Source organism: Thunnus maccoyii, chromosome 8, assembly GCF_910596095.1.
Source record: "Thunnus maccoyii chromosome 8, fThuMac1.1, whole genome shotgun sequence".
In the NCBI taxonomy this organism is placed as follows: Eukaryota; Metazoa; Chordata; class Actinopteri; order Scombriformes; family Scombridae; genus Thunnus; species Thunnus maccoyii.
This window is the reverse complement of record NC_056540.1, coordinates 17,575,431-17,595,148: the sequence shown is the minus strand read 5'-3', so window position 1 is coordinate 17,595,148 and position 19,718 is coordinate 17,575,431. Positions and strand designations below refer to the sequence as shown.

At 38.2% G+C, this 19,718-nt stretch overlaps 1 protein-coding gene across 8 annotated transcripts; it reads right to left on the bottom strand.

The window, feature by feature from the left end:
- Positions 1–570: 570 nt before the first annotated feature.
- slc43a3b (solute carrier family 43 member 3b) lies at positions 571–18,617 on the bottom strand. 8 transcript variants are annotated; one of them, XM_042419926.1, is made up of 15 exons: positions 18,548–18,617; positions 18,089–18,292; positions 11,038–11,068; positions 10,320–10,485; positions 10,053–10,182; positions 8,378–8,424; positions 8,158–8,234; positions 6,721–6,813; positions 6,475–6,614; positions 5,627–5,733; positions 5,313–5,456; positions 4,806–4,913; positions 4,326–4,512; positions 3,294–3,417; positions 571–3,112 (listed from the first exon to the last, which is right to left on the bottom strand). In XM_042419926.1, exons 2-15 carry the CDS (start codon positions 18,148–18,150, stop codon positions 2,996–2,998), a joined length of 1,533 nt encoding a protein of 510 aa, XP_042275860.1. In that variant the 5' UTR covers positions 18,151–18,292; positions 18,548–18,617; the 3' UTR covers positions 571–2,995. The 8 variants fall into 8 exon arrangements, with proteins under 8 accessions (XP_042275860.1, XP_042275859.1, XP_042275861.1 ...); XM_042419925.1 differs by having other exon boundaries at positions 18,089–18,609; XM_042419927.1 differs by having other exon boundaries at positions 18,069–18,608.
- Positions 18,618–19,718: the final 1,101 nt, after the last annotated feature.

Below are 19,718 nucleotides of genomic sequence, written 5' to 3'. Positions count from 1 at the left end.
ATTTAGTTTTTTCAGACCTCAGAAAGCTCCCTCCAGAGCCATAAAGGACATCTTGTTATTCTTACAAGACACTCCTAAGTGTCAAGTGTCAGTTATGTTCCTCCTACAAGTGAACACAAAACATTTTTCTATTTTAAAATGTGGAGGACATAAATTACGAGCATGTCATATAAATTTTAGAACTTGATGAAAAGTAACTTTTTGTTGTATCCCAAAAACACAACTTACAAGAAATTGCAATTTAATTGCTGTAATAAATATTTTAAAAAATCATACTATTGGAATTAGTCTTTCCTCTCAGCTGGCTGTTGCATCACATGGACGGTTTAGAAAAAGTACTCAGAAAACATGGTTTAGCTTTCAAATATCACTTGTTTATTTATTATAGTTGAATGCTTGTATGTCAGAGTGTAAAACATACAGCATAGTCTTTACAAATCTCAACTTACTAAATAACAATTGCATTTTCTATACCAGCTGTAATTCACAGTTGCCTAAATAGTTGAAAACTGACACATTTTGTGGGCAAAAGTAAAAAAAAGTAAGCAATACTTTGCTGCGCTAACAGGCTCATATCAAAAGATATATTTCAGAATTTGCATATTTATAGTTACAATACAACAACATTACCACAAGGCAAATCTTGGCACTTTAGAAAAATACACCGTCTACCTGAAACATAAACTTACTGGTAAAAAACTGTAGGTGACATATTTCCCTTTATAATCCTTTACGACATTATTATGGTACATTTCCACTGGAAGTCTGAATCCTTCATGACCCCAAATTCTGCTACTCACATACACACCTGAGACTTCATATGTTGGATGCAACTAAAACATGAAGTGAGCTCATTACTGTTGGTCAATATTTGGCAGAGAGGTCGCTAACAGGGTCACTGTGAGGCCAGCAGATGGCAGAGCTGTGCTGCCTGCTCTACTTTCCTCACAGAGCGCTGAAACTGAACTGCACTGATGAATCTGAATGAACTCGCATGAGAACAGTGCATAGACATCATGTTAGTGAGCAAATAGGACCTTTGTTCTAACAGTAAAGCTTCACTGGATTGTCAAAGAACGAGTCGTCTTTTTTCACCTGCAAATCACTGATACTCTTAATTAAAACAACACAGATTGATATTTGTGATTCTGGCTTCTAAATATCTCTAATGCTGTCACTACACTCAGCATCCTACTGTCCTATACTATCATTTTAAGATTAAAAAATTTAGATAGAGATAACTTGAAGAGGTCCACACTGATATAAACCATGTTTTCAGCTTTGCTCAATAAAGTGCGTTATCACCTGGCACTCTGAAGCTACCACAGCTATGGTGCTGCTGGTAGCTGGTAAAACACATAGCATACAAAAACACAAAGATGCATGTTAAATTATGGGATTAAATTAAAAAAAAGCAACATAGGACACATCACAGTTATGGAAACATAAAGAATCAGAGCAGCCAATATGAGTAATTTTACCAAAAATGGCAAATAAAACAACAGATAAAACTTAAACTTGTTAAAGCTCGGTTAAAAATCCCATCAGCACTGCGTGTTTGATACTTTAGAAATCAGCTGAAAGTGTTAAACGGTTTGATTCATGCATCAGATCACTTTAAAAAATCAAATGTGTGTATAAAAATAAAATGATGCATCCTGAAAATTTGACAACAGCTGGAGTTTATGCTCATTGTCAGCCGCAGCAGGCTGCACATCAGGACCTGTATTTATCAAACTTTTAAGCTCTAAAGAACCAACTTAAGAGTAAAAACACTTTTGGCTGAATATGAGCAATAAGATGCATTTATCAAGTGACTTACTCGTACTTACAGCAAAGTGTAAAAGTTTTAAGGACAACTGTCAAGTGATCACATGAAAGAATGGACTGACCCTACATCTGGCATATTCTTAATATTAAAAAAAATCTGCACTGTTGTGTGTTCTTCTGCAAGAACATATAAATTAAGTTTTTAAAAAGTTCATTTTATTTGTGTGGAATCTTTAAATCTCTGGGTATAACACACATGTGCAATCAACAACTATATAATATATTTATAGTGTGTAAATAGATAAATCAAGACAAGTCCCTTTTATGTATATAACACGTTTAAAAACAACAGGAGGTGACCCAAAGTGCTTTCTAGTTGAGAATAATATCACATGGACTTGGAGGAGGACTGTGCCAGAAGTGATTCAGTTTCGGGAATTTGTACCAATGAGGTGAACACACGTCAGTGTGTCAATAAAATCAGACAAAGGAGAGTCCTTTTTTTGCAGTCCATCTGAGAGTGATCGGATATCCTCTTAGAGGTTAGTAATGTTTCATTTTTTGCTTTTAGGCAGTCCTCACAGGATATAATAACATTAAATCAGTTGATCAATTCCAGATGTGTACTTGTTGTTTGTTTGCACCCCTGGTAAATGTTAAACTTTGAAAAAAGAAGAAGTGGTTTAACATTCTCTCAAATATTAATAATATACTAAAAAAACAACTCTATTCTTAATAATACTGCTTCGGTAATGTATCATTTCATCAATAAGACAGAAAACAGAGGAGCGCTCAGCTCTTTTTCTGTACTGCAGTCATCTACAATCTGCTCTAGAGGTTTGAAGAAGTTTTATAGTTTTTATTCCTAAGTTTTGTGAGTAGGAGTAAAAGTAAATCATTTTTTCTTTTATCCTTCACTTAAGTCAAAAATTTTACATTTGGTAGTTTGATAATTACGGGCCCAGAAGCTAGTCATTTATATGGAAACATTCAAACTGTGAACATGCTCAGAGAAGAGTGTGGCAAATGTACTATGACTGTACCCGAAACAACACTTGACTGTGATCTGAAAGTAACTGGAAAGCGCTTGATGTTTCTCCATAAATGGAGAAACTACATGTGGCAACACAGCCACACAAGCACTATCAATCAGATAAACTGAAGAAGTACCAGTGTCACTGGTGATATTAAGGACATTTTAAGTGTGAATCTCATTTCACAGACTTTAAGAGGAGGCAGCGATGCTCTTGGCTCGCTGTGAGGCAAGACTTCGACAGTGCAGGTAGACATAGAGGGGATTGATGAAGGCCAGCAGGCTGAGCAGTGTCAGAGCAATATTCACCTGCAGATGCATGAGGAGAGAGAGAGAGATGGAGAGTTTGTGATTATAGAGATGTAGGTAAAGGAGGTAAAGAGCAAAATGTGGTTAAAAAAAAGTTAAAATCACTAACTAGAGCAGAAAGACACTGAGTAGAGTTATGTGTCGGAGACTTGCTGTTGCATCAATCATGTAATGTACTCACATATAAAGGATCTCCATTCAGAGGTCCTTTCACCAGGGCGAAGCACGGATATTGCAGCACTGAAAACACTGCAGACAGAGCCATGACCGCGCCGTAAACCTTCCCAAAGTGACATGATGGGAAACTACACACACACACACACACACACACATGCAATGACAACAACGCAAAGGGAAGGAAGTGGTGAAAAAGGACGTGAGCAGATTCACATACTGTACTTTCCAGAATTGTTTTAGTTTAGCTGTAAAAATACCTTTAAAATAAAACTAGCAAGCATAAATTTTATTTAATTCAAGTCAACTGAATCAGCTGAATTCGCACTTCACTCTTCGTCCTCTCACTTTGAACACACACGTACCCACATGGTAACACTTTACTTTAAGTCCCCTTATGTGGTATTTATAAGCACTAAATAAACATTTAATAAATGGTTTATAACTCACTCTAATGTAGTTATAAGCAGATATAAGGACATTTTAGGTGCTTATTAAGGTATTTTTCAACAATTATGTATTCTCTAATGACAATTTTATATCATCACAACCACATTAAACTTATATTACCATTAATAATCTGTTTATACATCAGCCTCCACTTATGTAAGCCCACAGGGGGAGTTATAGTCAATGACAAATACATTAATAAACACTTACTTCTACTCACAGCAACATTATAGTGTGTTATAAACCATCTATTTAATATTGGTATACTGCTTATAAATGCTAAATACAGGTACTTAAAGTAAAACATTACTGCACACTTTTGCTGTAAATAGAAGAATGATCATTGACATAGGCTGCTTAAATATAATCACCTGATTGTGGGGACTGTATGATGATAAGTTTATTTTTAAAAAGACAAAAAGTAGAGCAGCAAAACCATAACTTTGCATGGGATGCATTTGCTCCACTTGCTCCATTGCTCAGGTGCCTATGTGTGACTGTTTGTGGATGCATGTGAGTGTATGTATGTCTCTATGTGCCGCCCCTCTCGGGTACATACTGTCTGACTTTGGTCTGCGAGTATACTCACGCAATGCTGATGAAGGCTGCGTTGCCACCATAGAGGAAGGAGCGGTTGACCACCTGCAGGATGAAGGTGAGGTACTGCACCGGCAGGTACGGGGTGGCGGCACAAACTGAGAACAGCACGCACTGCAGCGTCGTCAGGAAGAGAGAAAGCACCGAGGCCCGCAGGTCTGCCTCCTGTTCAGTCTCTCCTACACACACACACACACACACATACACACACACACACACAGACACACACACACACACACACACACACACAGACACACACACACACATACACACACGTACAAAATGAAAGCACACACCTGTAGAGCAGAGGAACATGCTTCTGTACTGCTGTTTTACCAGTTCTATTAGTAATAAGACTTTTGTAACTCATTTTTATTTTGTATTTTGACATGAAAGAGCCCACTGACAAATTATGGTTTATCTGCTGACCGGTTAAGCGTGTGCTCTGGTTCAGTCTTTATTAGTGTGGTACCTGCAGCGCGAGGTTTGCCCTTGTGTCTGTCCATGATGAGGCCGTTCCACGGAGCACACAGCACGCCACACAGCTGAGTGATAGCAAAAGCATTGGTGTACTGGCTCACTGCAGAGACACACAGGCAAAGATGATTTATTTTTATAGAGGCATTTATACAAAGAGACAGTGTTAGAAACATGTTATGTATACAAATACAAATTTAAACACCATCTTTTCAAATTATTTTCCACTTTACTATGTTAGTTCTGAAGTCAGTAGAATCTATTTTTATAAAATTATGACACAAAAATCAACAACCGTGCACAAACAGGCACATTAGTGTGCAGTTCAGTTCCAATGCAATATCAATATTAAAGTTGTGCTGAAGGCTAAATGTTGGTAAATATTCAGGGAATTCGCCTTGCTGAGGGAGAATGATAAAAATTTTACGAAATAAGGAAGGTTTGCACATAGTCCCACTGTTGTTTAGACAGTGATGTGATGTTAGTGTTGGTGTGTGTTTACCCAGTGAGGGCTCTCCCTCCGTCAGCCGCTGCAGCATGGGGTTGAGGGTGCCGATGAACAGGTAATGTCTGAGCTGCATCACCGACAACCAGGACAGATGCACCAAGAATAACCTGGACAGTAAACACTCACGGAAACTCTTAACTGAGAGAGACGAGGGGGAAACACAGATATGAAAAGAGCAAAAAAGGACAAAGGGGCAGCAAGAAGTGGAAGAAAAAGGGAGAGTGGAGAGACAAGATATAAAATAAACTTATTTCAGTGATATTGTGTTTATATCTGTACCATGTTAAACTGCACACATTTGCACACACCTTCTTTTACAGGGGCGCCCTTGTCGAGTGGCATTTCCTCTGTCTCTCTATCTGCGTTGCCATTCGCCACTGTCTGCTCTGAACTCTTTGATTTACCACAGGTTATCCTGACAAAGGTCAAAGGTCACAATAGGGTCAATCACAGACTGTGGGCATAGTGGAAGTTCTTTAATAATTATTTAGTTTATAATTGAGATTTTAGAGTCCAAACACACTATAATCAACAGGACATGAAAGATATTTTCAAAGAGTGTCGGGATCATCAAGAAAAATGACTTTTACATGTTGGTTTGCCTCTAAGTGATTCAAGTGAATTCATTTATCATGAACACTTTTTTCCACAACATTTTAAACACACTGATTTCTGTAGACGAGGAAAACTTGGTGCTTCCATTTTTATGGATTTTCACTGAGAAATATTTTTTTATAGGAGCACATTGGTTTAAACCGATTTCATCTGCACAAAACTTGTTTTTTTGCTGCACACAGTTACACTGACTACACTTGTCTGTTCTGTAAACTGTACTGTTCACCAGTATGTTTACAGTAAACAGGTTATCCAGCAAAGAGCCCGGATCATAAACTCTTCTGAGACAGAGTCCCTCTAAGTTAGAAAAAACAAGAAATTATTTGACTACACTGAAAATTATATTTTTAAAATCGTATTTTTGCTTGGATATTTGTATTATTGATGGTATTATTTACTTTTCACTAATCTTTTCATATAAGAAAACATTAAAAAAAATATGTATTTAATAGTAAAAAGGAGATAATGAGTCCTATTTTTGCTTGATGCATCCTTCAAGAATGTATGTGAGATGTCTGTGTGCCTGGTTTGGGATTCGTACCCGTATGTGTAACCTTCAGGCAGCGGGTAGGGGATGATCCCTTTGGGCAGCAGGAAGAAAGTCCTGAGCAGGTGAATGATGCTGCAGGCAGACAGAAACAGGAAAGAGGCGCAGAGAGAGACGCCAGACTCATATAACAACTGCAGGAGGAGACATGAAGAAGAAGGTGGAGATCATCATCAGTACATGAGGTGGTACTTAAATATAAATGACAGCAGTGAATGAAACCTTCACTCTGTTTCTCACCTTGATGACCAGGAAGAGTGCTGAGGAAGAGTCAAAGGCCCCATTGTAGAGAGTGATGATGGTGGAGCGATGAGTGCCGAACAGATTCCCCACCTGCGGGAGGAAAATAGAAATTGATTACAAGTGATGAATGTTGCATCTATGTGTCTGTTTTCTGTCATTCAATAATAATATTAATAAAATGTATTTATGTAGACTTTTAAAATATTCCAGTGTGTTTTTAAGCAGAGTAACGTATCAAGAGTGCTGAGTTGAACTTCCTGGTTGGATATGAGGTTGTGGTTTGGAGCCACAGCTACACCACTCAAACATAGCAAACATCCCCAACAGGGTTTTGTGTTTTCTCCCCATAAGATCATGAGCTCGGTGTGAGAAAAGCCCTGCAGTCAAGGGAAGTTCCCACATCGCAGTGACACTCTGTCTTTTGTCTGTGTTCCAGTTTAGTGATGACTTGAGGGCAGACCTCAATATTTTTATCTGGCTAACACTAAGATCATAAAGTCAAAGCTCCGTGGCTTCCAAAAAAGTTGTAACAACTGTGTTTGTCGGAGAACTTTCCTTTTCCTGATACTCACTCACTGAGCATGTACGCAGGCATCGAGTACTAGCCCATACAAACATTCAGGATATGACCTAATTAAAACTAATGTGACAGAAGCCTACGGGTGTTCTTTGCACAGCTGGAAATTATACAATATTTAACAATCATACAGTCAAACTTCGTAACTGCTTTGCAGGCATTTCCTAATTGCAACATCAGCATTCTAGTCATACTGAGTTGAGACATAAAATTACCCAACAAACTGGTTGTATTACATAAGTCATCTTAAAGCTAAAAATACAGAATATTTTTCCAGTTCAAGCATCTCCAATTTGAGGATTTGCTGCCTTCTCTTTTACATGCACACCACTATCCTGGTTATAATCAGGTTTTTGGAATATCCCATTTGTGTGATGCACATGTAGATGTCGTTTACTGGTTTTAGAAACCTGGATATGCTATACGGATTACTCCAGTAGAAACCAGGACACTGTGGCATTTAAGCACCTGATCCACGTTTCTGAACATTCTCTGTTGGTAGAAAAATGAGCGGCTGAAATGTTGAGAAGTGAAGACACAACTGGACACAGATGATCAAAAACCTGGATACTGTCCACTGATGTAAAGAGGAAAGTGAATAACCAGATTTCATGTCTGTCATATCCTGAATAAGAACAACACCAGGATGTCACTCAAGTGCACGTAAACACACTCATTATACATTGAATATTTGGGGGTTTTGGACTGTTGCTTGGCCAAAACAAATTGAAAAACAATTTGAATATAATTTTTTGGCCTTTGGGAAACTGTGATGCAGATTTCCCACAATAGAAAATAACGCGCAGATTAACTGATCATGAAAACAATCACCTCAGTCTGAATAACCACCTCCGTACCTGCATGTTTGTGATCAGGAACAAGATGCCTCCCACGGCCAGGACAGAGAGAGCTGGATAGAGCAGGACGGACAGAGCTGATGGAAAAAATGACAAAAATGAGAAAAATGAGGATGCACACCTGGTAGCTGTAACATCTCAGTCCATATATGCCAATATTTCTTTAGACATGAAGGACCTGAAAGAGCACAAAACAAGCAAAGAGAGAAAACATCTTCACCTGGGGATGAGAAGGCCACCATCAAGGTACCCATGGTGTAAAGAAATCTGGTGGAAAAAAGAAATTTCATCAATCATAATGACTTTTTTTGGTACATTGAGGCCTTCACAGTACCAAACATAAAGCTGATAGTGATGATGCTGGCTTTAAAGGACTAGATTTTAAAAAAAACAATGAGTTTAAGGTAGGAAAATAGGAATAACAATCAACAAATTGTCACTATTTCATAAAAAAGGTGACATTTGATAAAATGATATCATAGTAAACATACATTCACACGCAGGCTCTGCGTTTCTGTCATGTTTGGAAAACTTTTGCCCGACTTTAATAACCTTCTCTCGGCTCCATCTCATCTCATCTGATCCTCTTGTCCAACTATTTGAATTCCTTTGCCCTTTATTTTCCCTCCACCCTCTTTTAGTGGAAACATATGGATGTCCTCAGTGCCAGTTTGTTATTGAAGATTTAGATATATCTGGAGCAAAACACTGGGCAATTATGTGTGTGAACGTCTGTGTGTTTATGTTATGTGATAGATGTGAATTCTGAGGCGGTAGGAAGGCGTTACTTAAAAGCCAAATTTCCTTCTGCTGTTTCTTCATCCTCTGTTGATTAATGCTCCTGACCCCTCTATTTCTTAACTGTTCTCTCTTTTCCTCTTTTTAGTTTTAATTTTTGTAAGGATCTGATATTTCAATGCCCTTAACTGCTTTTTTTTCTTTACTGCTCCCTTTTCTCACAAAACATTTCTCTACATTCTGCTTTGCTTACAGTGTCAGACGGCTTTGGCATGTACAATATGTACGCTGCATCTCCATTTGTGTGACTGCAGTCTGGAAACTTCAGCTACTTTACGAAACATCCTTTCTTAAGAGGGCTGCTTTGACCTCTTTCCCTCTTGTTTTTTACTGTCCTACAGTTCGTGTCCCTTTTGATTCACAAGAGCATGAACAGCATATTTATCCACACACATACTACCATTTCACATAAACACAAACTAAAACTATACAATTTCCTTGGCTCTCTGTATGTGCAGAGTAAACAGCCGTTGTTGTAAGCAAACAGATTTGGGAAACCCTCAGAGGGAAATACCAGAGACAGACTGAAAAACATAGCCTGTCTCTTTGCAAAGTAGCGTTAGCTTAGCCACCACAGGCAGTCGGGAGTCACAGCCATGCAGGGAAGGAGTGAAGAGGACAGAAGCCCGTCTGTCTTTACTGAGAATGTGTTTGGTTTGGTAGAACAGCAGGCTGCTGCAGCCTGCGACTCTTTGTTGTTTTATTGCTGCAGCATCAAAAAATTAAAGTACTGGCTGAGAAACCTGAATGATCAAAGTGTTGCCAGCACAAATAATTCAAACAGGGGTTGCTATGTTTTCTTTTCTTGCTTTTTTCTATTAATTTATTCTAAATCTTATTAATGCATAAAGTACTTTGAGGTAATCTGTGTATTATTCGTGTTATATGTCAGTAGTTGGTGTGTAAAAACAACACACTACCAGTTCCAGGTTGGAAGTGAACTTCACTGATGTAAAAGAGTCAATGTTTGTGATTTTCTTCCTAACAGGCTGGTGGGCTTACTGGGTAACTCTGTTTTTGACAAGAAATGACATTGGAGTTTATCTAAATTCTGTGACAATTTTACTTAAATTAAGGTGTTTTTAAGGTGGACTCACATTCCATAGAGCCGAGCCACTGTGGTGCCAAACCGGTCAAAGAGGAAACCATTCTGCAGCGTGAGGAAATTATTCATGAAGGAGGCGATGGTGAAGATGAGAGAGAACTGTTCATCCTGTCCGCTGCAATCTATCAGAAAGAAACAGATGTAGTCAAAGAGACGACAGTTGAGTTGAGTTGAACTGTGTTTTGCAGCACATCCTTTGTTGATCATTTCTACAGACATTCAGAGTTCAAAGTACTAGAGGTGAGGACACTTAACTGACCTAAGACCGTGTTGTTGACTTGTGTCGTGTTGACTTGTGTCGTGTTGACGCACAGAGAGTGGAAGTATCCCTCCGACTTGAGGACAAAAACAAGAGAAGCCCATCCGAACACGGCCCCGGAGAAACACAGGCTCTCCACCAGACCTGTAGCGAAGGTGAGGCTGCGCTGCACCAAAAAGCGCTTCTCACAATCTGGCATTGTCCCCTGGCGCTCTCACACACACACACAAACACACACACACACACACACAAGCAGACAGTCCACAGACAGATCCACAGGCAAACAGCTGGCTTTCCTCACGTTACCTGCCAAAAATACGAGAACACAAAAAGGACATTTTATCATATTTTCTCAGATATTTGGAGAAAAAGAAGTGCTGACATTACCCCATTCTGCACCCCTACAGCAACAATGATCTAACTTCCATAAATGTCCTGCATGACATGTTCAAAAACATTTGGATAGAAAATCTTGCACAAGTTGCACAAGCAAAACGAGCGCTCACATCTGGAAACAAACTGTGTTGCTTGAATCCCCATGCCACTAGGTCAATTCTCTTCCAAAAAGAGATTGCATAAACACTGCATAAACACTGACGCAGAATGACATAAATCCTTCTTGTGATACTGGTAAGTCATAGTCATAAAACTGTCTTAACTCCCACTTTAACAACAGAAAGACATTTAAATATGCAAATATAGATTGCAAACAAAGTACCTTTCTCTTGAATCCACAAAGAGGAGATATCCTGGAAGACAAAAACACTTTTGTTAAGTTGCAGTTTTCTCTGGTTTTAAAAAAGAATGTGACTCAGACTTTCTCTGTAGTACTCTTCAGCCTCTGTGGGTCTCCCCAGAAACCTGACCTCTATGTTCTTGCCCCACTCTCTTCCTTTATGTACTCAGCTCCTTCCTCTTCCTCACCAGTTCCCTCCCTCTCCTCCCCTCCCCTTTGTCATATTCTCTCTCTCAGTCACTCTCTCTACTGCGCTGAAGAGAAAACTCCTCTCCTCAGTTGCAGAAAATAACCAGTCCTGCATTCCCAGGAAGCCAAACATCTGCACCAGTGAAGAAGTTAGACATTCTCCAAATGTAGATGCTGGCAGTGCAAAACCGGTTCAGCCAAAAGTTCATGTGACTCGCGCAAGAAGACAACATGGTGAGTGCTGTGTGGAAACTGGCCCTCTGTGTCATAACTGGATGCATATGAACAAAGCATCCTTGATAGACCTTATCAATCTTCAACAGGCTGAGTGAGAAATGATGCTTCAGTAACACATGACTTGTTGCCACGATGCTGCAGGCTTCCCCCAAAGGAAAACCTCACGACTTTTCTGTATCTCTCGAGAAGTAAATCATACATTTTACAAATGGAAGACACAAAGGGGAAAGTTTAAAAGAAGGAGCTACAGTACAGAAGTTAAACCTCATCTGAACCTTTCAGTTGTGTTGGAAGTTATCAGATTTGGAAATTACCAAACCATATGAGTTCAGTCGATATTCAACCTGAGAGTGAACACACCTGATGGTATATCTTATTGGATTACAGCATCTGTCCAATTATTCTGATGGTATATGTTTTTGTTTGTGGAAACATGAGACAATCATAGTCAGAATTTGTCCAGCTGCTTATGTTATCATAATGCAGGGACACCTTTTATATTCAGTGAAATTTGACTTTTTTTTAGGTGGTCTGCATGATTCATGCATGTGAGCTGTAATGAAACTCCTGCCAATGTCACTTGAGCTGTTTGATGACACTTTGTATGTCAAAGTCAACATACCAGTCATTGTTAGAAGCACATTGTGTGCGAAAAAGGTGGTTAAATGTCCTCTGTGACTCCGGAGGAGCGGCATCACTCGAATCATCTTGGCATGAGCTTGTCGACTATATATGTAGACAAAAAGCCTGCATTGCAAACAGGGAGGGAAAAACGGTTTATAAGTCAATATAAGTCAAATTGCATTATGGGGAGGGCAGGATCAAGGGATTTTGGAGTTTGGCCCACTTCAGAGAGTAAAAGTCTGAATATCTGATGCATCAATTCCGACCAAGTCCCCTACTTCATGGAAGTGCAAAGCTAAATTGTTGGATGCTAAATTACCCATTTAATAAACTGTAAATGAAATACCAACTTAGTTCATTTCTTAGTTTTTTGTGATTACAGTGGAAGTGTCATTTCAAATATTCATGAAATATTCAAATATCTTCATGAAATGTATTTGATTACATCTGTATGTATAAACTGAGGGTGTGTTCTTAAGGAGAGACAAGACAAAAAGAGAGAAGAGTGAGGGGAATCAGATCAGAGTCGAGGTTCAGCAAGTGCTGTTTGATTTGATTTTATGATTTCTATTTGTTTACATATGCACATGCAAAAGATACAAATTAATATATACTGTACGTAAACAACAGAAAATGTGATGGAGAGGTACATAAAACCCTCTGAGGGACTTGATCAGGACACTTTCCAGTGCGTACCTTACTCTGTTAGAATGGAGAAAAAAAGCAGAAAGTAAGTACACAAAGTAATGAAAATACAATTTGAATGACTAATTATTATTGGGCAGTTTACAAGGATAATCCATAAGGATAACAATGTGGTAAAAACAAACCTTTAACGGCTTTCTTAAATTGTGCAGGTGCTTAGTTCAAAATATGAGATGGCAGAACATCAATTAAACCAAACTGTAATTGAGATGTTCGGCAGACAGGAGGCCTGAGTTTATAGTCATTGGAGTGAAATAATTGTGAAATTGATGATTGTAGGAATACAGTTCATGAAATATGAGGGAAGGGTCCCATTCAAAGAACTGCATACAAATAAAGTGATCTGTAGTTGGTTGATTTGACAAACACTGAGGATGTCTGACTGGAAGAACAATAGTTGAGATGAATGAGTCTGATGTTTCTGAAGATGAAAAATAGGGACAAAGTTAGAGGGATGAATACTCCCCCAGACTGAGTTACAGTAATACATATATATATATATATATGTATATGATAGTGGTATATCATATATATATATATGATAGTGGTGATAGTGGCAAAGCGTTTACAGTGCATGAGGTCTTGTGAGTCGTGCTATAATTAAAGTAAAGACTTCCAGCAGTGACCAACAGTGACCTTCCCCTTCGACCGGGAGTACACTGACAGAAAAGAGATGTTTGAACATTATGCTAAGTATCTGGTTCTAATGATGAAGATTATGTATCAGCATGTGCTCTGATTGCTCATCTGCCATCGCAACTGTCACATAGCAACAAACCTCTATATTTCAGTTTTTTTTTTGTTTGTTTGTTTCTTTGGCTTATTTCATTGGTGAAGAGGGATACAAATTGGCTGCAGTGACATTACTACAAAGGGGATCAAGTCAGAACAAAATAATGCATCAATTTGCATATAGAGGTTTGTTGCTATGTGACAGTTGCGATGGCAGATGAGCAATCAGAGCACATGCTGATACATAATCTTCATCATTAGAACCAGATACTTAGCATAATGTTCAAACATCTCTTTTCTGTCAGTGTACTCCAGCAGGTTGCTCCCGGTCGAAGGGGAAGGTCACTGTTGGTCACTGCTGGAAGTCTTTACTTTAATTATAGCACGACTCACAAGACCTCATGCACTGTAAATGCTTTGCCACTATCACCACCTGATCACAAGACACAGCTCTCTTAACACACACAGTAGCACGCAAAGAAGCTGGTACGCACTTCCTAAAAGCAACGGCTGAGTCTTTACCCAAAACATCACTCACAAAGATTACTCACCCAGCTTACGTCTGTGTGTGTGTGTGTGTGTGTGTGTGTGTGTGTGTGTGTGTGTGTAAACAAAGCCTAGAGATACTAACTACAAAGAAGGTAAACAAAGGTCTTAAGGCTACATGATTTCTCTCTATTTACAATACAGACTCACTATAGTTTAAAGGATAATGCTGGCATTATTTCATCTCCTCACTAATGCCAACAAATCCCGAGAAGACCAAAATTAAGAATGGATTTATCCTGATTGCATGTATTGTGTGTGCAGCCACAGCATGATAAAGCTTATACTGTACTCCTCTGTGCCACTAACCTCCATTAATGTCATAAAACATATATACATACATGTTTTTTTGCGTGTTTTTATTGCATCTGTTAAATTTTGTTTCCACATTGCAAACCAATTTCTTTATTTTTAAAAAGTTAATCTAGCAAGCAAGTAAGTGAGTAAAAATGTTTTTGTCAAGTGCTTTTTCCAAGATCAAGAATGACTTGAATGAACAAGATTGTGATATGGTCAAAGAGGCGAGAACAGGAAAAGAAGTGGACCTTCAGCGGAAATTGTTTTGTACAGTTTATTATTCTTAGCTCCTTTTATTTTCTCTGAATACTCCGGCTCACAGTACGATGAGTCCAACAAATCAGCTGCGTATTCAAACTTGTCAGAATGACCAGAGTCTGGCACAGACACTGTAAATTTATCAATGATTGTAAGTCCAAAGTATCTTATGATGAGTGGCAAAAGAAAACAGGAGAGTAATGTAAACACGTGCTCTGGTCAAAGGGCTGTTAGAGGGTTACGACTTGGTTTTTAGGGTAAAGCTTAGAGTTTAACTTGCAAGAGGGCTCCAGGTCAATAATGAGCTGTTGGGCCCCTGTTAACCAAATGTTCCTCCACATCTCTGTGCAGTGTGAACAGTATTCCTCTGATGGAATAACACACAGCTCCAGGTTTGGTAATATGCACTAATAAAGCACAATATCGCCTGAAGTAATTAAGGTACAAAAGCTTGATTTTCACACAAGAAAGCTCTTAAAGAAAGGGGGCCTCAAGATCAGCAGGACCCACCTTATCATGTCAGCATAAAGTTACTGTTGATCACATAAACACAAACTAGTTTGTACACAGTGACCCTGGTTTCGTAATCCAGCCTTGGGTTTAGGTTATGATTAGGGTAGCCATGTAGTTGTGATGGTAAGGGTTAGTGTGTGCATCTGCGGTCGAACACACACTCTGAAATCGTGCCAACGTTAGCAACTTCTGAGACAGATGTCGTCACCATGTTTCCACCACTTCTTCTTTTTAAAGTATATGAGAAAAGTAAAAATAAAATGCCCCACATGATTAATAGAATAACCAGTTGACACAATCCCAAAAATCGCTAAATGTGATATCATATCCTGCTCTGTCTCGAGTTTCTCAATGACAATGTAGTACATTGCACTGTATAATAACACTGTACATTTCATATGCTATGTGGGCTTCTTCATGTCCCCCTCATGGACAAATAACATTTTTTGATCGAACAGAATTGTATAAACTTATAAAATGCATTGAACTGAATGAGACTGGACTCAGTTTGATTGAATTACCCACGTTGAATCTATACCTCCACTAGCAGAGTATGAAGAAATCAATGTCTCTCCGCCCTCCGATGGGGTTAAACACACATCTGAAATGACGACCTGGTTAATGTTTAAAAGTTCAAGAGCAACGCATTTCAACCCTAGAAAAATACTAAACCCCTGTCAATTAAAGTCGATTCATTGACGATAGTCACATACAGTGAGTGCATCATGCATAGCATAGCAGGGGGGTGACACATTTTCTGTTTCTGAGGGAGAATTAACTTAACTAAAGACCATGCAACAAACAGTGACTGAATGTTGGAATGATCTTGACTCGTCAAACTGGTAAAAAAACCTCTCGGAAAAATGCAAGAAGTGAAACTGGCAACAGTCCAGGCCTGGCAGAATATCACCATAGAGGATACGAGTGTCTGCTGATGACTATGAGTCATACAGCAGTGGATTTGCATCCAGTAATTTAACTTTATTTTAATTTGTGTAATGGAAAATGAGCTCCTTATCTGGTAATACTTAGGTATATACGTGAAGTGGACGATTTCCATTTGAAAGATGATTGTGCACTCTCATATCTGTTGATGTTCTGTACCTTAATGTGGTGAGCCGAACATTTAATTTTGTTCTTTGATGTTTGCTGGCGAGTATCAGCAGGGTGCTGCAAAAAGGTAATGAGTCGGGATGCAGCCGCAGCGTGTGTAACAGACAGATCACAGAGTGTTCAGAGTGCTCCGTGACAGGCGTGGCTACCACTATTAGTACAACTGTTTGTCTGTGTTCGGGGCTCTTTGTCTAACATAGACACTGAGTCTGTGTGCATACGTGTGTGATCCCAGAATAAACTCTGAAAGACAATCTCTCTCTTTGTGAAATCCACTTTTTTGTTCAATACATTTCCCCTATGTAGGAATGTGTGCACTCAAATAGTATTATGTCTCTAAGGGGAATTATGGATTATTACTGTGCACAATCAAATATTAAATTATTCATCCAGCGACATAACTTATATTGGAGTATGTATAATAATAGGGAAATAGTCCTCCTTGTTGGCCACACAAAAGTCAATTAGAATTATTATTGATATTAATCTTAATTATGATTTTGCAAGGGTATAGGTTTTTTAAGGTTAAGGGACAAGCACAAGATTTGTTACATTTGTTACTGATACTACAGCTTCCAGTACTAAATACTACAGTACAACATTTTACAAACACCACGCCAATTTCTCAAACTTTTCTGACCTGTGACCTTCTTTTGGGGTCCTGCCATGATTTAAAGACATGATTATCACGCTCATTCTGTTTTGGGGAGGAAGCTCCAAAAGGATTATATAGACATTATTACATATTTCAAATGGATTATTTTTATTCCAAATACAGTATACAGATCAGGTGAACTTGTGTGGCATCCAAACTAGGACTGTTACTAACATTTATTTCCATTATCAATTATTTTCTCGATTAAACGTTTGGTCTATAAAATGTCAGAAAACAGTATAAAATGTTGATCACTGTTTCCTAAAGCCCACGGTAAAATCCTCAAATGTCTTGTTTCATCCCAGCCAACAGTCATCAATCCAAAGATATTCAGTTTACTATCAAAGAAGACTAAAGAAACCAAAAAAATATTAATTTGTATTATACTGTATTAACTATAGAGGGTGGAACCAGATCATTTTGGCCTTTTTTACTTAAAAAATGACTAAAAACTAATAATTTATTATCAAAATAGTTGAAGATTCATTTTCTGTTGATCGATAAATTGACTAATCATTGCTGCTCTAATCCAAACGTCAAGGATGAGCACCTTCAAACTGCACACAGCCCTTTATGGCACCCAGATGCAAATCTCTGCTTTGTAGGGAAGCCATACAGCATGCTTTTTAAAAATGTATTTATTACCAGGATGTGGTTTAACATTGCTGAACAGCCCAGTCATTCTCTCTTTCTAAGCACACAAGCTCATACATAATAGTAAGACTACACACAATTAAGCTACAGTTTATATAAGGACTGGCCAAGCTCCAGTCCATGCTACATGATCTTTAAGTTCAGCACAGCAAACATTGACAGCAGATGCATGACTTAGATATGCTTAAAAGTGTCTGAATGACACAGATAAAATCAATGCATAAAAACTCAGGACTACAACTCCCTTCCGCTGACTTCACGCTGCAAAAAACACTGTCATTAAGTGTCTGCTCAACCCTGCTCAGCGCTGATTGCTGGTCTGTGGTTGCTGCCCACACTGAGATGCATTTATTAGCCGTGTAGAAAATAAGCTGTGACTTAAGTGTCGCGCATAGGATAAGGATTTCTCCCGGAAAAGAGAGCTTCTGATCTATTTCAATGTATAGCTGTGTGATGTCTGGTGCCTTTTCATGGCAGGATGTAAACTTACGTGATGTTATGGCCTCCTACCGTGATCCTATTGTCCATACCATCCACATATTGTCTGAACCATAGGATGTGATGACCCACATGCTGCGGCCGCTGTTGACAGGCTGGGCGGGGTGGACAGCTTTTTTCTTTTTTTCGTTTTCTGATAAACTACATTAGTCTGTACTGCTGCTCTGCACCCATCTCTGGTCTTCCTCCAGGTCCAAATGCCCTCCTGCACAGTCTCTGAAAACATTAAATTACCTCTTTTGCAAAGTAATAGAAAAGGGCCACTGCCTGGAGTTCTTGTTATTAAACTGAATATAAGATTTTAAAACAGGGCTGCAGTATTAAAAGGTTTTGAAAATGTGTTAGTCTTCCAATATAATTAAATTAAATCCATTTTGAGATTACCCAATGACATCACCACTCTCATAAAATAATAATAATAAAATAAAATGATAAAAAAGTAATAAAAACGCTGCAGCTGTCTCATCTCACCATTTTCTGTCTGATTGGCAATATATTAGAACAAATAAATACAATCAATAAAAAAGTTAAACAATTTAGCCCACCACCTTACACTGTATAATGTGTTAAAATACTGTGTAGCTAATAAAGGGACACGCTTGGGTTGTTTAGTCTGTGGCGCCCCCGTATGGTCTTTTAGTAACATTGCATATCCCTGTGAGAGTATTGGTATTGCCTTTCATCAATTAAAACATGATTGATAATGAAATGTAATGATAAATAGATCCTGAAGTTTTTCATAGTGCAAAGAATTAAATTTTGACACAAAGATCCTCTCTGATCGGTTGGATTTTACTGAACACAAAACATAAACTGGCCGACAAAAGAGTGTTCAGTCAGTTTAACTGATAAAATAACAATGTTGTTATCTTATGATGCACATTAAAGACATAAAGACAGACCTGGTGAAGACAAGTGGATGCAAAAATGGCCTCTGACGAATACATGTTCACAGATCATCTATTATGTCTATTCTCATTTTGTCAAAGTATTAATAATATTTATAATAATAATAGTAATAAACTTTATTTATATAGCACTTTTCAAAACAGGCAGGAGGAGAATGTGAATGAATAAACTTAGCGCAAATTATTGAAGTAATAATGATAAACTGGAAAAAACTGAAATAAAAAAATAAAATACAGGGTAAGCAGAGTTAAATGGCCATAGTATTAAAAAAAAGACTGGTAAAATTAAAATAACTAGAATAATCATAATGTAGAAAGAAGGTTGGTACTAACTAGGGCTGGGCAATATGGATGAAATCATTTTTGACCAAATACCTTGATATCAATATTGTAGAGATGACTACTGGTGCTTTCACAAAATATGTACACAATGAGATTTTTGATAAATAATCATCGGTAATGTGGATATAATGACTAAGAGGTTAAAGGCAAATAATAGAACATCTAGAACAGTCTGGTAAGTTCAGAAAATTACATCAATTTACTGTAATGCAGCCTTTAAAACCAGGAAAAGACGACAGTTATGTCATATCACAATATCTAGTCTCATATCACAATATCGATATAATATCAATATATTGCCCAGCCCTAGTACTAACACAAGCTATGTGTATATTGATACAAAGGATAATCAATGTCAGGCTTAGATAGATTTCCCATATGATATTGCAGTT

Bases quoted from the DNA above. Each gene is read 5' to 3' on its own strand.
- slc43a3b (XM_042419926.1), bottom strand. From the start codon at position 18,150: ATGTGGGTCATCACATCCTATGGTTCAGACAATATGTGGATGGTATGG. The intron at 11,069-18,088 runs GTAGGAGGCCAT...TTTGTCTTCCAG, and splicing joins GTATGGACAATAGGATCACG to GATATCTCCTCTTTGTGGAT. The intron at 6,814-8,157 runs GTACGGAGGTGG...TTCCTCCCGCAG, and splicing joins TCCTGATCACAAACATGCAG to GTGGGGAATCTGTTCGGCAC.